This window comes from Sander vitreus, chromosome 14 (assembly GCF_031162955.1).
Source record: "Sander vitreus isolate 19-12246 chromosome 14, sanVit1, whole genome shotgun sequence".
NCBI lineage: Eukaryota > Metazoa > Chordata > Actinopteri > Perciformes > Percidae > Sander > Sander vitreus.
Window position 1 is genome coordinate 21,307,346 of NC_135868.1, and position 24,767 is coordinate 21,332,112.

At 41.5% G+C, this 24,767-nt stretch overlaps 3 protein-coding genes across 4 annotated transcripts; all 3 read left to right on the top strand.

Moving 5' to 3' along the window:
* The first annotated feature begins 210 nt into the window (after positions 1–210).
* LOC144528800 (sodium-dependent neutral amino acid transporter B(0)AT1-like) lies at positions 211–9,662 on the top strand. Of its 2 annotated transcripts, none has more exons than XM_078267631.1 (12): positions 211–409; positions 1,036–1,176; positions 1,470–1,607; positions 1,698–1,879; positions 4,102–4,212; positions 4,295–4,407; positions 6,484–6,612; positions 7,600–7,756; positions 7,845–8,049; positions 8,188–8,347; positions 8,502–8,668; positions 9,526–9,662. In XM_078267631.1, exons 1-12 carry the CDS (start codon positions 211–213, stop codon positions 9,660–9,662), a joined length of 1,839 nt encoding a protein of 612 aa, XP_078123757.1. The 2 variants fall into 2 exon arrangements, with proteins under 2 accessions (XP_078123757.1, XP_078123756.1); XM_078267630.1 differs by having other exon boundaries at positions 8,502–8,664; positions 9,522–9,662.
* A 1,280-nt stretch (positions 9,663–10,942) lies between these two features.
* Positions 10,943–15,872, top strand: LOC144529317 (sodium-dependent neutral amino acid transporter B(0)AT1-like). The gene is made up of 9 exons (XM_078268330.1): positions 10,943–11,141; positions 11,710–11,850; positions 11,979–12,116; positions 12,203–12,384; positions 12,474–12,584; positions 13,478–13,523; positions 14,737–14,923; positions 15,476–15,638; positions 15,717–15,872. Exons 1-9 carry the CDS (start codon positions 10,943–10,945, stop codon positions 15,870–15,872), a joined length of 1,323 nt encoding a protein of 440 aa, XP_078124456.1.
* A 3,455-nt stretch (positions 15,873–19,327) lies between these two features.
* LOC144528794 (sodium-dependent neutral amino acid transporter B(0)AT1-like) lies at positions 19,328–24,456 on the top strand. Its single transcript, XM_078267623.1, has 12 exons — positions 19,328–19,526; positions 19,785–19,925; positions 20,004–20,141; positions 20,228–20,409; positions 20,499–20,609; positions 20,709–20,821; positions 21,112–21,240; positions 22,559–22,715; positions 22,804–23,008; positions 23,115–23,274; positions 23,947–24,109; positions 24,316–24,456. The coding sequence occupies exons 1-12, from the start codon at positions 19,328–19,330 to the stop codon at positions 24,454–24,456; spliced, it is 1,839 nt and encodes a 612-aa protein (XP_078123749.1).
* Positions 24,457–24,767: the final 311 nt, after the last annotated feature.

A 24,767-nucleotide genomic window follows, 5' to 3' on the forward strand; every position in this document is an offset into this window, starting at 1 on the left:
GGTTATTCAAACTGTACAGCAGACAAAAGTACAAAGTATGCATTCCTTGGCTAATCTATGACCAACAATAGATAATAAATATAAGATCATAAACTTGTTCCAACATTGCTGAGTCTCCCATATTCGGATAACACGTTTCTACCACGTTCCTCACTAAGCGTTCAACCGTAGTGGACACTACTTCTCTGCTTCAGTACACATGTGGGCACCATGCGACTGGTACTTCCTAACCCAGGCCTGGATCTCCGGATCCCTAACTATGAGGACCTGGACAGGATGGAGACAGAGGTGGCCGATAACAGGCCCAAGTGGGACAACAAAGCCCAGTACATCTTAACCTGTGTGGGCTTCTGCATTGGGCTCGGTAACGTGTGGCGATTCCCTTACTTGTGTCAAAGTCATGGAGGAGGTAAGACAAAAAAGGTGTTGAATAAGTGTTGGACAAATTAAAGTGTGAGGTACCCAGGAGTGCATTTATAAGGATCGTGTGTGAGTTTATGGCATTCTGTGGTGTATCTGATATAAAATGAATAAACTAACTTAACCATTTCCTTTTTTAATAAGGTCACTGGTCCCTACCTAAGGCCAAGTTAAATACACCACTAATTTATGGCTACTGTACAAGATAGCGTCATGAAATTTGCATGAGGTTATATTAATGATTCTCAAGAGTAAAACCCAAAGACTCTTTTTCTGTGATTTGTTAACTAGAGGGTTCAAGGCCATACTGTTAAACCACTGTCCATAGTCCATGTCATGGACCATATATGGATCCAAACAACATCAATGTTATACATTAGTCAAAGATTGCATGTTGTTGCTATACCATAACCACAAAGGAAACCTGTCTTAAAGTGACAAACCACCCTCCCTCATGGCACTTGCAGGATTCAGAGATATTTATATCTCAGAGAGAAAAAAAAGGAGTACTCCATCTTCACATTTCAATGATGTCCTGAATGTCATGTTGACATTTTTCATGCATAGAATTTAAAAATTCCCAACCTACCAATCGCTTATCACTACATTTTTCAGGTGCCTTTTTGATTCCCTACCTGATCCTGCTGGTGCTGGAAGGAATGCCTCTCCTGCTGCTGGAGTTTGCCATCGGCCAGCGTCTCAGGAAAGGCAGCGTGGGAGTGTGGAGGGCCATCAGCCCTTATCTGACTGGTGTTGGTATGTAAAACAGGCTCTGAAAAAGAAAAAAAGACCCACTTGCACCGCATTCACACATAAGCGGGGATTTGTATCCTGTGAGTGTGATAGGTACAATATACAGTGTTGTCCTAAAAAACAATTAATAGACTAATACAAAAGTAATCCCTCTCAATCATCACTTGTGACCCACTAGAAGTGTGTGGCATTGTCTGTATCCTGCCCCCTGTTTTTTTATGTAATTTGAACGTTGTGTTTACAAAGAGTAAGCAATACTCAGTACATATTATACATTTAATGATGCTGTCCCTCAGGTGTAGCCTCCATGCTGGTGTCCTTATTGATTGGACTGTACTACAACACCTTAATAGCCTGGATCTTGTGGTATCTCTTCAATTCCTTTCAAGACCCGCTGCCTTGGACCCAGTGTCCTCTCAATGACAATGGGACAGGTAGGTAGGTTGACTTTACACACATTTTCCGCTCACATGCATACCAAAGCACCCAAATTGTATTGTTTATGTGTATTTGTTGCTCTTCAGGATTTGTACCAGATTGTCAACGGAGCTCCACTGTAGATTACTATTTTTACAGAGTGACTCTTAATAGTTCGGCCTCTATAGCGGACTCTGGAGGAATCCAATGGCCCATCGTACTCTGCTTGTTAACTGCCTGGACAGTCATTGCACTCTGCTGCATAAGAGGCATCGGCACATCAGGCAAGGTTTGTTGAACTTTCAGTAAATTGACCGTTAGCTAAGCCCCACCTCCTGTAGTTACTCTTGCTATGCCTGTCAAACTTTCTGTTCTCACAAAGAACATTCACAGTGATAACCATGGATGTATTATTGAACTGGATACGGCTCCGCCACTCAGCCTTGCTTCCAAATTTTGTGTCCACTAGTGGTATTGCAACAAAAAATCTGCTGCGGACCAAAATGCATTTTCCCCAAAAGACCACGGTTGAAAACAAGACGTCTGTGACAACTGTTGACAAAAAAACTCAAGCTATCAACTTTGTCAATTATTACTTTTTGTATTGTATATTTTTAAGCCATGGGGGTTTCTAGAAGGCGTTGCTTCTCCACCGGCTCTGCTGAATGTATACAAATTTGTGCTCTTGTGTCTATCTTGTGTTAAGTATTGGTTGTGCTTTTTGTGGTTGATGTTGAATGGTGATGGCATGTGGCTACGAGTCGCTCATCAGGATAGGGAAATCAACTCGCCAGTCTTCTGGCCGGTTAAGGTTTTCAAATGTAGCTAACACATCAGAGTTAACACGAGGAAAAGGTGGAGAAGATGAGCACCAGCTACAATAACGGCCAAATGGACAAGCAAGGCCATATCTGTGTCCATATCAGTGGTGGAGGAAGTACTGAATCTCAGTACTTAAATAAAAGTACAAATAACCAGAGATATATTTACTTTAGTAAAAGTAAAAGTACAACAATGAAAACCCTACTTAAGTAAAAGTAAAAAGTACCTGCTTTTAAATGTACTTCAAGTATTAAAAGTAAAAGTCCTTGCATAACGATTTATTCTCTTAATGTCTATATTCTAAAAAATAAAAATAAAAAACTGCGTGGGCTGTGGCATTTTAATTAAGTTAGTTTTAGGTTAATGTAATTGTGCTTACCATCTGTGGCCCAGTTTACATTCTGACTTACAATTCTGGTTATCAGGGTGATCTGCATGAAGCTCTACTTTGCATTATTTCCCACGGGACGGTGAATGCTGCACATATTTATTTAGCGAAAACACACGGCTTGGCCAACAAGTACGTGGCTTCACAGCTGAGGAGGACCGGGAGTGTTTTTATGATAGATACAGGCCTACGGGTTGTATATTAACCTTATGTGAACGGATGCTTCACATATGACTAAGCAGAGTATCGGGAGCAGCAGCAGTAACAGGAGCAGCCGCGGTAGTACCGGGAGCGGTACACGCCTGGCCAATAAATGCTATTGAAGGGAGGGTCTTGGCGTGGCCATAGTGGGATTTGTAATATCGCGAGCGGCACCGGGAGCTGGACGGCCGCTGCTGAAGGCTTCCCTGCGGACTGCAAACGTGTGATGGTCAGAAAAGACGTTTTGGCAGGGGAAAAAACCATAGACAGTATATAAGAAGGGAAAAACTGATCTGAAATGTAACGAAAATGTAACGGAACGTTGTAGAAATGTAGTGGAGTAGAAAGTATAGATAATTGCTGCAAAATGTAACGAAGTAAAAGTCAAAAGTATGCACTATTGATTGTACTTAAGTAAAGTACAGATACGTGAAAAATTTACTTAAGTACAGTAACGAAGTATTTGTACTTCGTTACATTCCACCACTGGTCCATATCTACATCAGAGGCACTCCGAGGCAAGCGTGGAAGAATTAAACACTTACTGCAATTCATGGATCTTCTTTGCTGGATCCTGGAGAGCCAGACAGCGCTGTCAACACTGTCTCTTTAAGCCCCCCTCTCTAAAAAAAAACTCTCAAAAAGTCTGCTCTGATCGTTTCCGGGTCTTTTGCATCTGCGCTCTAAGCATGTGCATGTGTCACTGTCATTGCAGCCGGGGAATGACTGAACAGCATTGTCCCGACACTATATATAGTATATTGTGACATCAAAACCGTATGGAAGTCCTGACAGCTTGTTTAAAGGCACCGTTTCTGAATAAGGGCTGTGTGCATTTCTCCATGGATTGAGCATTTTGATACTTATAACACCTCAACCTGCTTTATAATCAATGAAGACATGGAACTCTTACTTTTTACAATATGGGACCTTTAACTTGCAGGAAAATCCAAACCTTGACAGGCGGGCCTCTGTGCCTAGTTATGGTTGCTAAGCGATTGCACAATTTTTGGGGAGGGGTTTAGCAAATAGTCAGTTATGATGTAATGTAATCTAATGTCCATTTTTAAGGATTTTATTTTTTCTTGTCATGACCTCAGGCAGTGTATGTCACCGCCATCCTGCCTTACATAGTGCTGGCCATCTTCCTGATCCGAGGACTGACTCTTAAAGGTGCCCTGACTGGATTAAAGTTCCTCTTCACACCAGAAGTATGTTTCAAATGTTAATAAGAAAAAAACGTTGTATCTCATATCTCAAAGCCAAGTCCCCATCTATGCCTTACTTTTGCAGGTGGACGAGTTGATGAACCCAACAACTTGGCTGGATGCAGGTGCCCAGGTCTTTTATGCCTTTGGTGTGGGGTGGGGAGGCCTCATCTCCTTCTCAAGTTACAACCCTGTTCAGTAAGAGACATTAGTCACGTTTACATCCAAATGTATCGCACTTTTTAACCAAATCTCTGGAAAGTTGGCAGAAGAAAAAGAGAATGAATGCTTCTTTCCATCCACTACCGTTATGTGAGTTGGTCACTTAGATAAGCAGGAGGTGAAGCCAATTCTTCAGTCAGGAAACCATTATACCACTATATAAAAAAAGTATGCATATGCAGGTGATTGGAAACGCACCAATTAAAGGAGTGATAGAATGTAAAACCGAGTTTACCTTGTCATAGCTGAATAACGACAGTTCAGTGGGTAAATAGGACATACATAGAACCTCAAAGTCCCAGTGACACCTCTTTACTATGCAAATCTCACAATTTGAAACTGCCGCTGAAAACGGGCGAATCCCAAACGAAGCTAATAGTTGACGTCAACTCGGTGGCTGTACCTTAATTGGCTCTGGTCTGTACCTTTGTCACGCCCCAAAATGTACATACAGACCATTGGTCTGAGACCAGCTGGTGTTCTGAATGTAGCTGAATGGGAATTACAAAGAAGAAAGTTTGGAAGTTTTTCAAGGATATTGAAAATGAACCACGGTCGTAAATGCAGTGTTCCAAGCTGTACAACGGAATACTGGCCCATGTGTGTACATGTACACACAGAGAAAAGTTAATTAAGGAGTAGATATCTGACAATGGAGCGGGAGTTGTGGATCTAACGCGGTGCAGAGGGCGGTGTGTGCTGGAGCTGCTGCCGCTGCTGCTGCTGTGGAGTAGCTTGCAGGCGGCGGTTCACGGTAGGCCTACGTTGACATTTTTTTATTTTTTCCCAACATGGATCCTCAGGGAACAAGGGGCTGTGGAGCCACCAGCACGAGACATGATAAGAACGTAGTAGTTACAACTCTGTCTGTATGCCTGTGGGCTTCACTGTCTGCTAAATGTCCCAGCGCTGAGACACTGAACTAGCTACAGCGCAAGATGTGATTCCTTGTCTGGAAGTGGAGTTTTTTTATGTCCCAAGGGTAACGTTACAACAACACTAGTTGTAATGAAAGTGTCGAAACTTTGCATTGGTGTGTGTGTGTGCGTGACACACTGGAGGATGACTAAACTGTAACTAAACTGTGTCTATGGTGCTTTGTACAGTAACATTAGTTGATAAGTTTAAATGAAGTTTGAAGCCAGCCGGGGGATATTTTCTCGGGCCTCGGCTGCTCCAGTCATTCCTGCTCCGGTGGCGCTGCGGCAGCTGCCCGGCCGCACGTTTGGAAGTCTATCGGTAACGTTAACAGACAGAGTGTGAGTCTAATGATGGAAAGCCAAAAAAGAAAAGGGAAAGGTGGCGCTGAGAAGGTCAGGCCTGGCCTGGCCGCTGAGCTGGCCAGCGGCGTATTTCTCCCGTCGTGTCCCGCTGTCTCTCCTACCTACACCGGCCCCCACACCTTGTCCCTTCTCCCCTTTCTACCTGCCTGAGCACTGACAGTGTTTCCAACTTAGCGACTTTGTCGCTAGATTTAGCGACTTTTCAGACCCCCTTTTTTTCACAAAAGCGACTAGTGACAAATCTGGCGACTTTCTGTAGAAAAGACAGCAACTTTCTGTAGAAAAGACGCCAGTATTGCCCAGCGAGCACGCAAGGTATTTCTCTCTTGTGGCCGCCAAAACATTCACCTCTCTCTTCTGTTCTGTGACTGAGGAGCAGCCCCTCTCCTCTCTCCTCATGTGCAGCGGCACTGCGCAGCTGCGCTCGTGGTAAACCAACCAATCAGTGCGCAGCTCATCTAAATATTCATGAGCATACCATATAAGGGAGAAAACCTCTCATTTCATTCTATGGCTATTTCACAGGGTTGCATTAGCGCGCATAGAACAGCATTCGGGCCATTTTCAGCCCAACCAATGTTACATACCCTATTAGGAGACCTTAAGGAACAGTGTGAAATACCCTATATAATCATTCTATCACCCCTTTAAGATTCATACCAAGTATTAATTTGCAGTTCAAGTCTCTTTTTTTTTTTCTATTGAAAAAAATGAAGTAGCCATTCTCAGACCCAAGGTCAACATGTTTTTGCTTATTTCTTTTTCCAAGCAACAACTGCATGCAAGATGCTGTGATCCTGTCGGTCGTAACTGGCCTCACCTCAATCTATGCTGCCACAGTCACCTACACGATCATCGGCTTCAGGGCCACAGAGAAATATGACAGCTGTATCAGTAAGTGAGTAGTCACAGTACATGGGTTTTAATGTTTTGGAATAGAGTAGTCCTAAAAGTAACTGAAACACACGTGAGGATACATGATCTTATATACAGTTTGATTATAATCACACCCTTTTTGAGTCACACCCTCAAATGCCCATATACAAGTTGAGTTACAGTATTGGTTGCTGTTATCATTCCTCCTGGAAGGTATTTAGTAGGTTTGGTATACCAAAGTTTTAGCCATGCTAGCAGGGTGGCTCTAGGTACACTTAGGAATGCATTTTTCCATGAAATAAGGTCTACAGTTGTTGTTCCCCATCGTTTACATTGAAGTCACACTAGGAACGGGACAGTTTATAGTGAGTATGAGCAGGAAGAATGATTCCATCAACCAGTTGTCTCTTACAGTGTACGTATGAGCATGTGAGTGTTGTATTAAAGTGCTCATATTATGCTTTTTGGTTTTTTTCCCTTTCCTTTATTGTGTTATATAAAATGTTGTGCACGTTATAGGTTTACAAAGTGAAGAAGCCCAAAGTCCACCCCAAAGGGACATACCATCTCCAACAGAAAACACTGTTCACAAACTGCTCCAAACAGCTCTGTTGTAGTCCAGCCTTTACTTTCGTGACGAACGTGCGTCACTTTGTAACACGTTATAATGCTCACCTAGCTGCTAGCGTGGCACGCCCTCATACTCTGCTTCTGACTGGGCAGTAATCCTTACCTAGGTACTGCCCATGTGCGACTCCCAACAAAGATGGAACAGAAGTGAGACGTCTCACTCTGTAGCTAAAACAGAGAGCTCAACACACAGGGTGAAAAGAGGAGCTGCAGCAATGTGCAGTACAACAAATATATGGTGTTTTTTGAAAATTAAACCATGTAAACCTATTCTGGTACAACCTCTAAATAGCACTTTAAAATAGACTTAAAAAAAATAAATCTGAATTCATCTTTTCATTATCCAGAGTTACTAATCCGTGACATATTTTCTCCCTAGTAACATCATGACATTATTAAATGCATTTGAACTTCCTGAAGACAGCATCTCTACAAGCAACTACGACGCAGCCTTTAATCATCTCAACAGCTCCTCTCCTGATATTATTCTCGGATTGGACATCAAAATCTGTGACCTGCAGACACTTCTCAGTGAGGTGACTGTATTGATGAATATCTGTCAGATTCCATGTTGTTATTGTATTTTGCTCCTAACTGCATTACGACTAATGTGTGTTTGTACAGGGAGTGGAGGGAACAGGTCTGGCCTTCATCGTGTTCACAGAAGCCATTACCCAGATGCCTGGTTCTCCAGCCTGGTCTGTCCTCTTTTTCATCATGCTTCTGTGCTTGGGTATCTCAACCCTGTTTGGCAACATTGAAGGAGTGGTGGTCCCACTGAAAGACCTGAATGTATTTCCTAAAAAATGGCCCAATGAAGCACAGACTGGTAATTTGGGTTTAAAATCCAATTCAGAATCAAAATCAGTTACTCAGTTTCTCCATTACCAATGAAACATCTTTGGCATTTGCATAAGGGTTTATATTTTGACAAAGGCTCTCCTGTTTTTGTGGACGTGCGTTTCAGGAGTAACGTGTGCTGTCGCCTTCGTCATCTCCCTCCTGTTTGCGCAGCATTCAGGGATTTATTGGGTAACTCTCTTTGACAACTTTGCTGGATCTGTTCCACTTCTGACCATTGGTTTCTTTGAGATGATAGCTGTTGTATACATCTACGGCATAGACAGGTTAGTGCGTATTTAAACTATTTTAATCTTGATACCTGCTATATAATAAGCATACAGCATTAGCATCATCATGCTGTGACAGTTTTAAGCTTTATTATTCAAAGCTTTATGGAGATGGCTGACCTAAAATTAATTAAACCCTCTTGTGTGGCAGGTTCAATGAGGACTTGGAGTTCATGGTCGGACATAAGCCCTCCATCTTCTGGCAGGTTACATGGAGGTTCATCAGTCCTCTAATCGTTCTGGTTATTTTAGTTTTCTACCTGGTGACACGAGTCCAAGAAGAGCTCACCTACTTAGTCTGGGATCCCAACTCTGTAAGTGCACAAGCGCTGTGATCAGCTAATACGTCATCCTAAACATCCCTTCTTTATGTTGCCTTTATCGCTAATGTTCACTCATTGCAAAATACACAAATGATATGGCAGGCTAATCATTTTTAAGTAAATGTTGTTCCTCTGTGTTTAAGCCAACACATTCTCACTCCCATCGCATAAAATACGGACGCTTGGTCAGGTGCCTTGGGCGTTGTTATTGATGTTAAAATTCTCCTTTAGCATCAGATCTAAACACACTTTATCTAAACGTGCTGGGAAAGGACTATTGTCATCACTTTTGATGCAGTTAGGTAGTTAGGTTTAGGGAAAGATCGTAGGTGGGCTTATAAAAGGTGCGTTTATGTGACACGAAGGACAAGAATGGGACAGTTGGGTTAAGGAAAAGATCGTGGGTGGGGTTTCTGTGAGACGCGGGACACAAAACCCTGTCTCCGGGGTGAAAGTCCTGTGTTGTTTGACCCATCCTCCACCCCAACCATCCTCCCCACGCGGAATTTCGGGCTTTAATACTACTCGCTACCATTGTCGCTCTTAATATTACGTCATCTTAAAGCGCAGCGGAGCTGCTGCTCTGCCCGGTGCGTTCCATACACACGCTGAGGGGTGCTTATTACGTCTTATCTGACGCTGAGAGACACTGACTAAGCGTCCGTATTTTACGAGCTGGGAGTGAGAACGGGTTGGTTTAAGCATACAACTTGTTAGTAGATAGATAGCCATACTTCAGCAAAGTTTAAACAGCCATTGCATACCAAATGCACTAATATTTTAATATTATTATTATAATAATAATAATAATATATTATTATTAAAATAATTTTTTTTGTGATTTACAGGTAGAGTTCCCATCTCTGGCATCAGTACCGTACCCTTCATGGATCTATGTGATCATCTTTCTTCTGGCAGGAGTCCCCAGTCTGGCGGTGCCTGTGTATGCATTATGTAGGCTGGTCTTTGTTTGCTGTAAGAAAAAATAGAATCAAAAATTTCCCCAACTGTTTAAAAGTCATACGTTTTCAGAATACAACAAAATGCAAGATTAAAAGCAAGATACTGATGTTTTATTGATTTTTTTACACTTTAGTGAACTATTCAAACTTCTGCTCATGTTTTGTGCAAATGTGTTTCTGCTGTATCAATACACTGTACTTATTCATTGCAGTAATTAGCCTGCTAATATGCTTTCTTGTTGTATTGGACCTTTCTATATTCAGAGACAACATCCATCCAGGTTTAATACCCGTTTATGAGGTGGCCCTGCAAGCTCAAAACACTGCAACTCAAGAAAACACATGCAAATAGACAAAATATAAGCAAATTCAGAAAACATCTTCACCAATTTGACAACACATGCGCAGCATTTAGAAAGAAAAGCTGCAAAATGAGAAAACAACCAAATACAGAAAGATGCTGCAAGTAGCACAGACAACAACAGAAACTGTTGAGGGACTTAGAAATATACTTGACTGTAAGCATTGTTTAAATAACTGAGTACTTGTTTATTAATCATATAACATACAGCTATATTGTTACTGGGCACTGGGACACATTTTGTGTGACAAAAATATGACATACTTAGCAGTGGTTCCCAACATGGGGTCTGGGCCCCCCTCATGAAGCACCAAAGATCACAGGGGGCGAGGCTTTGTCTGCTCTGAGGTTATCAAATTTATGTTTGCACATATTAACCTAAATCATGATATCAACCTTACTGGATAATTTATACAAAAGTCTATGTCAATCAATTTAAAAGGATACATTTTTTTGTAGTCACTCAAAAAAAGTAGGCTACCTAGAAGCCAAACACCTCTGTGACCAGCGCTCTCAGTTTTTTTTTTAGGTCAGCTAGCTAGCTCATCTTCGTTTTCCTGTAGTCACCTTTTATGAATGATACATGTTTGGAAAACATAAAAGTGCCAATGACTCGGTATCAGAATCTTAAAAGAAAGGACAGGACAGGTGTCGGCCAGAATGTGTCATTTGTGACGAGAAGCTAGCTAATGACAGCACAAAGCCAAGCTAAAATAAAAGACACCCTACGGGGCACTGGTTTAATGTTTGATCAAACTGAATGACATTAGTAATGAATGGTGGTATAAAAACAGAAATGCAGAGTGTGCACGGGCTAATCTGTGGATTGCACAAAAGATAAGTAAAAGATCATTAACTTGTTTCAACAATGTAGAGTGCATACACTGAGCCCTCACTTTGACTTCCAAGAACGATAGTGTAACATCTCAGCTTCAGTGGGGTCGCTATGAGACTGGTTCTTCCTAACCCAGGACTGGATGACAGAATCCCTTCCTATGAGGATCTGGACAGAATGGAGAAGGAGGAAGCCGGGGACAGGCCCAAGTGGGACAACAAAGCCCAGTACATCCTAACTTGTGTGGGCTTGTGCATTGGGATTGGCAATGTGTGGCGATTCCCTTATTTGTGTCAAAGTCATGGAGGAGGTAAGCTCAGACGAAAATGGGTAAGGGATCTTATGATTAAGCTGTCTGGACTGTCAATTCTTGATTATTTATTTATAATTATATTTATTTTTCAAGTATGATTTCCTGGAGGAACTTACGCTGGTACTGATATGTAAGATTGCAAAGATGGCTTTGTGGAGTAACCATAGACTGTATAAAATATGGACGTAGTCTCTGTGACGTCACCCATAGAAGAGCCAAAATGAAGCTCAAAGTGGGCACGGTGGCTCCAGCCGTCGCCATCTTGGCAGTGCCTGCAGTAGGCTAATACAAAAATGGGCAAAGAGGTGGAGCATGGATGGAGCTGAGGCGGGCTGAATGTGGCCTACAGTCTATGCTTGCCTCCGGTGATGGCAGCCTACCTGTCACTCAAAGCAGAACCTCTTAATTATATAAAATGCAATGCCTTAATATAATTGAAAGTTATTATAAGTACGGGTTTATGAGTTATGGGGGGAGGAACTGCTGCTGTTGGCACTTCCACATTGTCATCATTTTTCAGCACAGGAGGCTGCTACTTTGGAGTAACTGATCATATATTTTGCAGGTGCATTTTTGATTCCCTACGTGATCCTGCTGGTGCTGGAAGGAATGCCTCTCCTGCTGCTGGAGTTTGCCATCGGCCAGCGTCTCAGGAAAGGCAGCGTGGGAGTGTGGAGGGCCATCAGCCCTTATCTGACTGGTGTTGGTATGTAATATAGGCTCTGAAAAGATTTGTCCAAGGCAAAAAAAAGCAACACAAAGCACCACAGCAACACAAAGCCGATAATGAATATCTGTAAGTGTAACATCAGTTAATGATTCTGTCCTACTCAGGTGTAGCCTCCATGCTGGTGTCCTTATTGATTGGACTGTACTACAACACCTTAATAGCCTGGATCTTGTGGTATCTCTTCAATTCCTTTCAAAGCCCACTGCCTTGGGCTCAGTGTCCTCTCAATGACAATGGGACAGGTATTTAAATATAAAGAGATTGTTATTAAGAACCCAAACTCTACTCATGATTAAAACACTTGAAGGACTGTTTCTAGCCCTTTCAGGATTTGTACCAGAGTGTCAACAAAGCTCCACTGTGGATTACTATTTTTACCGAGTGACTCTGAATAGTTCAGCTTCCATTGTGGACTCTGGAGGAATCCACTGGCCCATTGTACTCTGCCTGCTAGCTGCCTGGACAGTCATGTGTGTCTGCTACATACGGGGGATCGGCACTTCAGGCAAGGTCTGTCAAACCTTTACACAAACAACAGGTTTTTCTGAATCACCACCGACCAATTATTTCACAATTTGCTTTTCTTGTCATGACCTCAGGCAGTGTATGTCACCGCCATCCTGCCTTACATAGTGCTGGCCATCTTCCTGATCCGAGGACTGACTCTTAAAGGTGCCCTGAGCGGAATAAAGTTCCTTTTCACACCAGAGGTCTGTCAAACCTTTACACAAACAGATTTTTCTGGCCAATTATTTCATGTTTTGCTTTGACATTTCCGAACGCCTTCATACAGTTGCTTAATAAAAGCGGGCTTTCCACACAAACAAACAAACGTGTCAATAGTATGAGGAAAAATATTTTAACTGTGTCGGGCTCGGGTCGGGCTCGGACTTAAATATCTTAATGCTTGTCGGGCTCGGGCCAGGTTTGGTTACTGCTCTGTCGGACGCGGGCCGGGCTCGGACAGAAAAATGTGGCCCGATCCGCAGTCTAATGTGGATCCAATGTGTTGTCATTAAATAGAATTCCTCATGGGGGCGACAGAAACTAGGCAATGTAGCTTTAAGTAACATAATCACTAGTTTGACAACACATGCACAGCATTAGTGAAAATGCTGTAAATAGAGAAAAACAACCAAATTCAGAAACACTCTGCAAGAAGCTCATATGATAAAGGAACTGTTTCCAGGGACACTAAAAAAGTGATGCACATGGCTAAAATGAACCTAGCGTTAGCCTTTTGCTTGTTTTTAGCCTGCCGATTCAGATATTAAAAAATACACGATTCATTGTGGAACAGAACATTATGTTAGCTACCTATAACGTTAATAGTTACTTACAGAACCCGTAATAGAGGACAAGCCAGGTTAACTACTGGTAAGTTTGCTGATATGAATAATAAAATGACCTGCTTAACAACTAAGTAACTGCTGCCCATTCTTTCATTACATAAAGGGTCAGTTAGGTTAGCAGCAGATATCTGCAAATATATCTGAATCAGATGTTCACAATACACCAAAAACAAACAAACATTTTAGCTGATTTTCCAACACCACTGATGGATAGTTGACTTCAGCTGCATCTCGTAACCCTTATTTGATAGGTCCTCGACTCCTCGGTTGAACCGGAAGTTGTTCTGTCCCTCCTTGGTAAAGGCTGTGTCAAAGCTCTTATTTCTGCCCCGAGGACCGAGGAGCGAGCATCGAGGAGCGAGCATCGAGGAGCTATAGGCGAGGATACACAAGAGCAGGCTTCCCAGAAGCCGTGCAGCTGAAGGAGTTACTAACTCCGCCCAAACAGCCGACGTATTCATGTGACGCTTCAGAGGAAAGGACGTCTAATCCCTCTAAAACACATTTGCTCATTGCCTGCATTGACAAGAGGAGGACTAGAGGAGGCAATTTAAGGGCTATGAGATAGGCACCCATAGGCAGTATATAAGAATGGACCAACAGATCCCGTAGCTCTGGACGGAGACCAGTGAAGGCCATTAGAAGCACTTTTCCGGTGATGGCTGAGCGTTACTGCGCAGCTTCCAACTGAGAGAGACGACGTAGATGTGCCGTGAGCAACGTGTCTGAAAGTTGTAAGTCTTCTGGTAGCTGTGCCAAGAGAAATCTCAATCATTCCCAATCTTGCAGAGACGGAGAGCGTAGGTATATGTAAGGAGATAACATAGGAACAGGCTAATTATTGCTAACTAAAATGCTAGTTAACATTAGTAATTAAACTTAAACAGCTAATGTGAGACGAAACTGCCTGCGAGCTTCTCCTGTACTATACGGTAATTCCTCTACTATGCGACAGTAAGTCGCGTGGTTATGACACAATCGTTAGCCTATTTTTACAAAAACGTCTGCTATGGAGCCATAATGTGAGGTACAAGGTAATGGAGCCTTTTATACATTGTCGTGTTTCTTTAGAAATAAACAATGGACAAATAGAGTCTTTAAACGCTTCAGATGTAAAGTTATTCGCTGTCAAAGTGGTGTCAAAATGAATGGCAGTCAATGGAATGCTAACAGGAGGTGATGGCTTATTAGCATCAAAATGGCGCCATAGGAGGTTCGCGGTTCGAGAAGAAGCTTACCCCCTTGGATGCACCGTTCATGAGCCAAACATTTTGCATGCGCATCATTTTTTTGTGTCCCCTGGAAACATTTCCGTTGTTGAGTAAGCTTCTTGCAGCACAGTTCTGTATTTGGTTCTGTTTTCTCTATTTGCAGTGTTTTCTTTCTGTGTGTTGTCAAATTGGTGTTTGACAAAGGTGGCAAAGATGTTTTTTTTGTTTGTTTTTTGCAGTTTTTTGTGCTCTCAAGACAAGCGTACAGATGAATTGATTGTCTGATTCTTGTAATAAAGTGCATTGTTTTTGTGGACGTGTTTCAGGAGTAACGTGTGCTGTCGCATTCGTCATCTCCCTCCTGTTTGCGCAGCATTCAGGGATTTATTGGGTAACTCTCTTCGACAACTTTGCTGGATCTGTTCCACTTCTGACTATTGGACTGATTGAGATGATAGCTGTTGTATACATCTACGGCATAGACAGGTTAGTATTTAAAGCTAATGTATTGCTTAATGTGGTATTTTATGAAAGTGCCTACACCTAAATTTCCATATTAGCAGCCATACATCTGCAGTCTGTTCTAAAAAGAGTGAAGCTGTACCTGTTATTGAGCAAACTATTATGTGCATTGCAGGGATCGCTTTGTGAAATATTAATAATTACCTTATTTAACCATTTTGTGTATTTAGTTAAAGCTACACTAATTCACATTTTATATTTACAATGGAACAGTCTTTGTGTAATTTTAAAGGTGTTGCTCTTTCTGACAGACCCACAGATGATCATCACCCAACTTTGCAGTTTCCCCTCTGCTTTATAGTGTTTTAGCGTATTTCAGGTCTTTGTTTACAGCAGTTTAACTGTTTATTGATTACTCTCTTTATATTGTATCTATTTAATTTAAGCCTGTGATATATGTTTTATACCCTCTATGTTATATCTTTTTTGTGATTGTTACTCTCAGCGAGGTGCTTTCCAAATTAAATAAAGTTATACAGCACATTATAATCTATATAAAACCATCTTGTGTGGCAGGTTCAATGAGGACTTGGAGTTCATGGTCGGACATAAGCCCTCCATCTTCTGGCAGGTTACATGGAGGTTCATCAGTCCTCTAATCGTTCTGGTTATTTTAGTTTTCTACCTGGTGACACGAGTCCAAGAAGAGCTCACCTACTTAGTCTGGGATCCCAACTCTGTAAGCATCAGCTAACATGTCATCCTAAGCAGCCGTTGCATACAAAGCGCGCTAATCATACTGCTGTGCGGTTTACAGGTAGAGTTCCCGTCTCTGGCATCAGTACCGTACCCTTCATGGATCTACGTGATCATCTTTCTTTTGGCGGGAGTCTCCAGTTTGACAGTGCCTGTGTATGCATTATGTAGGCTGGTCTTTCTTTGCTTCAAGAAAAAAAATAGTATCCAGAGATAAAACATAGCTAAACTTCTGTTTTCTGTTTGACAGTCATACATTTCAGAATATAACAAAAATGTAAGATGTCTTGGCATTTTGTTGTAGGAATATTTTTTTGAATTAAAATGACCATTGTCTGAATTGCATAGGTTTCAATCAATCAATCAAAATGTATTTATAAAGCACTTTAAAAAGCAACCAATGTTGCACAAGGTACTGTACAGAACAAAGTAGAAGTAATTTAAAACATTTAACATTTAAAACATTAAACAGTATCACAGTAAAAGATTTTGCACAAAAATGTCAGCCTCAGCTGGGAAAGGCCAAGGAAAAAAGGTGGGTTTTAAGAAGAGATTCAAAATTAGACAGTGAAGAAGCCTGTCTAATAGGCAGAGGTAGGTCATTCCATATTTTTGGAGCTGCCACAGCAAAAGCACGATCCCCTTTAAGTTTTTGCTTCGTTTTAGGGACACTCAGGCGCAGTTGTTTAGCTGACCTGAGTGAGCGGGTCGGTGTTTAGGGGTGAAGCAACTCGGACAGGTAGGATGGGGCAAAACCATTTAAGGATTTAAACACAAGTAAATTCATTTTAAAATGGATCCTAAAATATACGGGCAACCAGTGGAGTGAAGCTAAAACGGGGGTAATGTGCTCATATTTATGTGCTAAGACGCGCTGCAGCGTTTTGCACCACCTGGAGACGAGGAACTGATGCCTACATATAGGGCGTTACAGTAATCCAACCGAGTGGTCACAAAGGTGTGCATTACTGTCTCAAAGTGCTGCCTAGGAAGAATCGGCTTTATTTTGGCTAACTACCGTAGTTGGAAAAAGCCTGCTTTAACCACTGCCCCAATCTGTTTGTCAAGTTTAATATCAGAGTCAATTTTAACCCCTAAATAGATAACGGTTGGCTTGACATATTGGCATATATTATCGACAAAGGGGGTCCCAGTGTGGACACCAAAAACCATCACTTCCAGTTTTGTTTCATTAAAACTTAAAAAGTTATAAGCCATCCAGGCCTTTATGTCATCCAAGCATTCGAGCAGTGGTCTGAGAGCGTTTTCTTTCTTCTTTTTAAGGGGCACATAGATCTGGCTGTCTGTTTGTCTATTTATATCCATGCACATGTTCTTAAAGGCCGTTACAGACCAACCAGACAGCCGACCGTTGGCAGAAAAGGCAGTTGGACTGATCATTCTCCCCGAGTTGGTCAAAAAAGTGCCTTGGAACACACCGAAGAGACAAGACGTAATACGTCTCCATAACAGCAGGCAGTGCTAATCTGTATTGTCGCCCAAAAAAAATTAACGCGTCACGTGGGTCTGGCTGCTACTTCCGGATTTTGGATTTTTCAACTGGCGACTCATTCAGAATACGATCTCATATTGTACTAAAATAGTTCTGAAAACATTTAAAGCGAGAAATAGGCTGTGCAGTTGCTGAATCTGTCTTCATTTCAGATCGACAAAGTTCAGTTTAAAAGATTTTCGTCAGATTTTGAGAGGCTTAGTCACGGTCATCCCGCTTGCCATTTCCGGGTGAGTCCCGACTGCCCTGTCTCCGACTGAGCATGTCAGGTCGGCCAAAATGGATGCCGACAGCTCCTCCAACGGACGACGGCACTGAACACACCGAACAGACTTGAGTCACTGACCTCGCCAGACTGTCCGACGGCTGATTATCGGGTTGGTGTGTAGCTGCCTTAAAGCACAATACAGATTTTTTTTTATTGATGCATTTAAGTAAAGTACTCATATTTCCATCTTTTTGTGCAAATTCATTGCTGCTGTATCAATATACTGTACTTACTCATCACATTAATAAGCCTGCTCATACTGTATGATTTCTTGTTGTATTGGACCTTTCTTAATTTAAAGCATTTAAACCCCTTTATCCTTGCCGTTGAAATCATTTTTCTCTGTGAAATATGTTTGCCGACAGTATATAACTTTACAACCAACCACTAATGAAATGTACAGCCAGTATCTACCAATTTTTTTAAACGTCTACCTATCAAAAGATAAACAATATAGCAAATTGTAACTTTTCTAATGAAAATGGGCAAAATGTAAACATTGTATGCATCTGATCTCTCAAAGCATGAACTATCTACAACTCTGAAAACGTTATCTTTCATTCCATCTCTATTTAGATATCACCTAATAACAGATATTGTAGTCTTTTTGTGGTATGCACTTTGACGTCAGACGTTTGTCCCCATACAGTATAAATGTTTAAAGTGACTATATGTAACTTTTAAATGTTTCTGAAACGATGTAATTTTTCATCTGCAAAACACTACCGCTTTTATCCAAAGGGGCCGCTGGAATCAACACAAACTGAAAGTTACATATAGCCACTTTAAACAAGCAAATGGGCAAGAAAGGGAGACCGCACACTGACAGAACACAGAGTGTAAGGTCAGCTGATGCAACAAAGTCCAACATGCTTTTGTTGGCTGATTAAACATCAACTGACTATCACTATTACTGGAATAATAAATCCCTTATTCAAGCACTCATCCACCTATGGTAAATGTGGATCTATTATATCACATGTCATTCAATCAAACTGATTTAAGATTGTAGACTGATAGATTTTTCCCATATAATAATAAACTGAAAGTTGAAATGGATTCATGCCTGTAGTCTGTAGTGTTCATACAGTTTGCACTAAATAACATAATAAGTAACAATAAGTAACTAAATTAACTAATCATTGATTATTAGTTTTATTTTTTTATTAGTTTATTTCATTTTATTAAGTTTTACTGATGTATGTTCCAGCCAAACTTTGCCTCTTGCTCATTCAATGCACTTGTTCGACTGCCAGACTATTTTCCTTTAATGATTCTCAAAATATACACCTCTCCTTGTGCTCATGTCTTATATAATGCCTGAAAAAGATGACTGTCAAGTCATCAACAGAGTCTGATGAAGATGCTGACTTGAAATGTTAGTTGTTATTAACTGTTATACAGGCAGTCCCTCGTTAACCCTGGTATGTAATAAATGACAGTGTATGTTCAACACAAGGCAGTGTAGGTTCAACTTTGGGCCTCAAGACTAGATAATAGAGCAGAAAACCATTAAAGGACCCAATCAACTCAGTTGAAATTGTGTTTTAGTGCTGAATCCCAAACAAAGTTGCAAAAAAAACAAAGTGCATACCTAGTACACACAGTAGTGGAGGAGCACTCCCTGGAGCAGTGGATTCAAACTCAGGATCTTCTCATTGTGAGTGGACAGTGCTACTGTGCCATTGTTTTGTTTGTATAATGTTTGATCAAACTGAATGACTGTACTATAAAACAGAAATGCAGAGTGTGCACGGGCTAATCTGTGGATTGCACAAAAGATAAAGTAAAAGATCATTAACTTGTTTCAACAATGCAGAGTGCATACACTGAGCCCTCACTTTGACTTCCAAGAACGATAGTGTAACATCTCAGCTTCAGTGGGGTCGCTATGAGACTGGTTCTTCCTAACCCAGGACTGGATGACAGAATCCCTTCCTATGAGGATCTGGACAGAATGGAGAAGGAGGAAGCCGGGGACAGGCCCAAGTGGGACAACAAAGCCCAGTACATCCTAACTTGTGTTGGCTTCTGCATTGGGATTGGCAATGTGTGGCGATTCCCTTATTTGTGTCAAAGTCATGGAGGAGGTAAGACGTGGTAAAAATGGGAAAGGGACATCTTATCATTATGGGCTGTCAATTCTTGAATGATTGTTTGACAAATTAAAGTGTGGTGGAGGTACAAAGGACTACCCATACCTATTTTGGTATTCAAAATCCATATGATCTTTCAAATATGATTTTCCTGGAGAGACTTATTGTATCAATGGGAAGAGGCTTATGATTGTCATAAATGCAACAATACAGATCTGTAATTGTACTACTTACTGATCATATATTTTGCAGGTGCATTTTTGATTCCCTACGTGATCCTGCTGGTGCTGGAAGGAATGCCTCTCCTGCTGCTGGAGTTTGCCATCGGCCAGCGTCTCAGGAAAGGCAGCGTGGGAGTGTGGAGGGCCATCAGCCCTTATCTGACTGGTGTTGGTATGTAAGATAGGCTCTGAAAAGATTTGTCCAAAGCAGAGGCAAAAAAACATCAGTTAATGATTCTGTCCTACTCAGGTGTAGCCTCCATGCTGGTGTCCTTATTGATTGGACTGTACTACAACACCTTAATAGCCTGGATCTTGTGGTATCTCTTCAATTCCTTTCAAAGCCCACTGCCTTGGGCTCAGTGTCCTCTCAATGACAATGGGACAGGTATTTAAATATAAAGAGATTGTTATTAAGAACCCAAACTCTACTCATGATTAAAACACTTGAAGGACTGTTTCTCGCCCTTTCAGGATTTGTACCAGAGTGTCAACAAAGCTCCACTGTGGATTACTATTTTTACCGAGTGACTCTGAATAGTTCAGCTTCCATTGTGGACTCTGGAGGAATCCACTGGCCCATTGTACTCTGCCTGCTAGCTGCCTGGACAGTCATGTGTGTCTGCTACATACGGGGGATCGGCACTTCAGGCAAGGTCTGTCAAACCTTTACACAAACAACAGGTTTTTCTGAATCACCACCGACCAATTATTTCACAATTTGCTTTTCTTGTCATGACCTCAGGCAGTGTATGTCACCGCCATCCTGCCTTACATAGTGCTGGCCATCTTCCTGATCCGAGGACTGACTCTTAAAGGTGCCCTGAGCGGAATAAAGTTCCTTTTCACACCAGATGTATGATTTAAATCAATATCATAAAAAAGGCAATTATATCTATATATCTTATATCTAATAAAACAAAGACACATCACAATGTATGCCTCACTCTTGCAGGTTGATGAGTTGATGAAACCGACTACTTGGCTGGATGCAGGTGCCCAGGTCTTTTATGCCTTTAGCTTAGCTTGGGGAGGCCTCATCTCCTTCTCAAGCTACAACCCTGTTCAGTAAGAGACATTTATAGAAGCCCTGTTTTTATAACCACACAGCAGTTCTACTGTTATTTAGCTCACGATAAAGATAGATAGTCCTTGTCGCAGCGGCCGCAGGTTCGACTCCGACCTGCGGCTCTTTGCTGCATGCCCTTCTCTCTCCCCTTTCATATCTTCATGTTCGTATCTATATGTCCTATATAATAAAGGGATAAAATGCCCCAAAAATAATCTTAAAAAAAAAAGATAGTAGCCTGTCTCAAACATAGTGTGTGCCCTAAATTATTTTTTCTTTTTTTGCCAAGCAACAACTGCATGCAAGATGCTGTGATCCTGTCGGCCATAACTGGCCTCACCTCAATCTATGCCGCCACAGTCACCTACACCATCATCGGCTTCAGGGCCACAGAGAAATATGACAGCTGTATCAGTGAGTGAGTAGTGTCACATTGCCAGACCTATCTCCACAGTGCTGCAGAGAAAGGTCTGGGTCTATAACACATACATTCTGGGATAGGAGAAAAAAAAACGCTCTGGGTTGTTTGCATTTCTTTATACCAACTAAATTGTCTTTGGTGGCGCTAAGCTCCGGACGCAGCGACGGTGACTCTGCAAAATGGGTCTTGTGAAGGAACATTTGCGGTGTTTGGTGTTTTAAGCCCCCCAACATCGCCTTCCAGGCAGCGCGGCAATGGTTATGTTTAGGGTTAAGGTTAGGGTTAGCTGCCTGGAAGTTTACGTTGGAGGCTTAAAACACCATCCAGCAACATTTGCACCATGATTAAAGAAAACGCCAAATACATTATTAAATAAAGTTAACTGTGCACACAATACAGTAACGTAAGCTATTTCATTTAGCTGGATACATGGTTAAACATAATTTGCTCTTACCAGTGTATCGCCGTGTGCAACGTTACTTCGTCCACAGCAGTCCCGCCAATCGGTCCCAAAACGTCCCAGTTAGATAGTAAATGCTGTAACGTTAAACATATTCTTCGTAAATCTTACAATCATTCCCAGAAAGAAGCAAGCAGGCCTGCCTTGTTGGCCAATCCAAATTTTCTTCAAAACTTGGATGGTAATGTTGGTTGGCACGGTGGTTATAACGCTTTGGTCCAGACTGAAATATCTCAGGGACTATGGATTACCTTTCTGTGACATTTGGTACAGTCCCTTTACAATAAGTATGGACAGGAGGAATAATTACAGCAACCAGTAAGTCTTTCAATGTAGGTATGGGCATGTGGGCATTGTATTAAGATACCTGAATCCATCTTTTCCAACAAGTCCTCCAAACCATACGAGAATATAGGTTTATTGAGCGTTAACGTCACATGGGATCTGGCAGGTGGGGGAACGTAAAGATCTCAAATTTGAATGTATTTCACCTGCTACTCTCGCTATTTCCTTCTTCCAAAACAGCCAGGAGTTGAGTTTTCTTTGAGACATAATTATGACTGGTATGATAACTGTCGTCTTGGGTTAAAATCAGACATTACGCTACTCACTTCCTGTTACGCATGTGACGCATATTTTCAAACGGGACACGAACAGCGCCCTCCTGGGTGAAAGTCCTGTTTGTTTGTGACCCATCCACCACCTCAACCTGCCTCCTCACGCGGAATGTGTCACTTTTATACTTTATCAAATGAATTGCTGCTTTGCTCCCGTAATAATTCTGAGAGGCCTCTACACTATAAACATATGAGTCGTAATCCAGAGTTACTAATCCGTGACATATTTTCTCCCTAGTAACATCATGACATTATTAAATGCATTTGAACTTCCTGAAGACAGCATCTCTACAAGCAACTACGACGCAGCCTTTAATCATCTCAACAGCTCCTCTCCTGATATTATTCTCGGATTGGACATCAAAATCTGTGACCTGCAGACACTTCTCAGTGAGGTGACTGTATTGATGAATATCTGTCAGATTCCATGTTGTTATTGTATTTTGCTCCTAACTGCATTACGACTAATGTGTGTTTGTACAGGGAGTGGAGGGAACAGGTCTGGCCTTCATCGTGTTCACAGAAGCCATTACCCAGATGCCTGGTTCTCCAGCCTGGTCTGTCCTCTTTTTCATCATGCTTCTGTGCTTGGGTATCTCAACCCTGTTTGGAAACATTGAAGGAGTGGTGGTCCCACTGAAAGACCTGAATATGTTACCTCAAAAATGGCCCCAAGAAGCACTGACTGGTATTCTGTTTTGTAGTTAACTGCATATTGGCATTGCAACCCCAGATTCATCGTCTGATTCTTCTTTTAACACAAGCGCTCTTGTTTTTGTGGACGTGCGTTTCAGGAGTAACGTGTGCTGTCGCCTTCGTCATCTCCCTCCTGTTTGCGCAGCATTCAGGGATTTATTGGGTAACTCTCTTCGACAACTTTGCTGGATCTGTTCCACTTCTGACCATTGGTTTCTTTGAGATGATAGCTGTTGTATACATCTACGGCATAGACAGGTTAGTGCGTATTTAAACTATTTTAGCAACACAATGTCCGTCTGGGTTTGCTTTATTCATTTTGATACTTGCTATAGAATAAAGGCTGATTCATGCTTGATTGATTGATTTATGATAGTCGGTGTTTCCAGCAGCCTACTGTGGAGAGTAGCAACATGCTAGTTCACTGACATAAGCTTTGCAAATAAACTCAGACATATTTTGGTTACCATGACGGGGTTATCCGTTTGTAAAGTGTCTATATGTCAGTAACGTTTTGACATTAGCACTACGCCAGCAAGCAGTACTTTGTGGGCAGTTGTGCTAAAGTTTGCTTGCTAACATAACATAAACTGGCTGGCAGACACCTCGCAAATAACCTCAGACTTATCACCCCCTAGCGTTATGGCGGTGAAATGCACCGTGATGCAAAGCAACCCCGACGCAGAACTCCGAAAGGGTCACGACGCCGTAGGAGCGACGGCGTAGCAGAAGCATAAAACAGCCTTAAGCATACAGCATTAGCATCATCATGCTGTGACAGTTACTGAGCAAAGCTTTGTGGAGATGGCTGACTTTTCAAAACTACTTGCACCCTTTTAAAATAGATTGTTACTCTCAGCGAGGTACTTATCAAATTAAATAAAGTTATACAGCACATTATAATCTATATTAAACCCTCTTGTGTGGCAGGTTCAATGAGGACTTGGAGTTCATGGTCGGACATAAGCCTTCCATCTTCTGGCAGGTTACATGGAGGTTCATCAGTCCTCTAATCGTTCTGGTTATTTTAGTTTTCTACCTGGTGACACAAGTCCAAGAAGAGCTCACCTACTTAGTCTGGGATCCCAACTCTGTAAGTGCACAAGCTCATAAAAGTAATGGGTGTTCATTTATATTTGGGTGTATTAGTTCTGATCTCAGCATCCATACTTTTGTTGCCTTTTTCTAATGATGCCACATTACAAACTAGACATATTTGGGATGTATCAAACATTTGTACGGTAAATGTTGATAGTACAGCATATAGTGGTAACAATTATACTGTTTTGCGGTTTACAGGAGGAGTTCCCAACTCTGGCATCAGTACCGTACCCTTCATGGATCAATGCGCTCATCTTTCTTTTGGCGGGAGTCCCCAGTCTGGCGGTGCCTGTGTATGCATTATGTAGGCTGGTCTTCATTTGCTGCAGAAACAAATAAAATCCAGTGAAAGAATGAGCCACATTCTAATATAATAGCTTATAAAGTCATACATTTCAGAGTATAATAAAAATATATTTTAACTTAATCTGTTGTGTTGTTACTTGTTTCTAAAAAGAATATTTAAATTACTACTGAAAACAGTGTTTTTTGTATCCATGCACAAGTTCTTAAATGAGACAATATGCTAATTTTTTATGTTCATACTTTTATTTTACTTTGTTTATATGCTTTAATGTTAAAAAAAACAAAACATTACTTGTCTCATACTGTCTGTGCTGCAGCATCTGTAGTCATCATCTGTCTAAAAC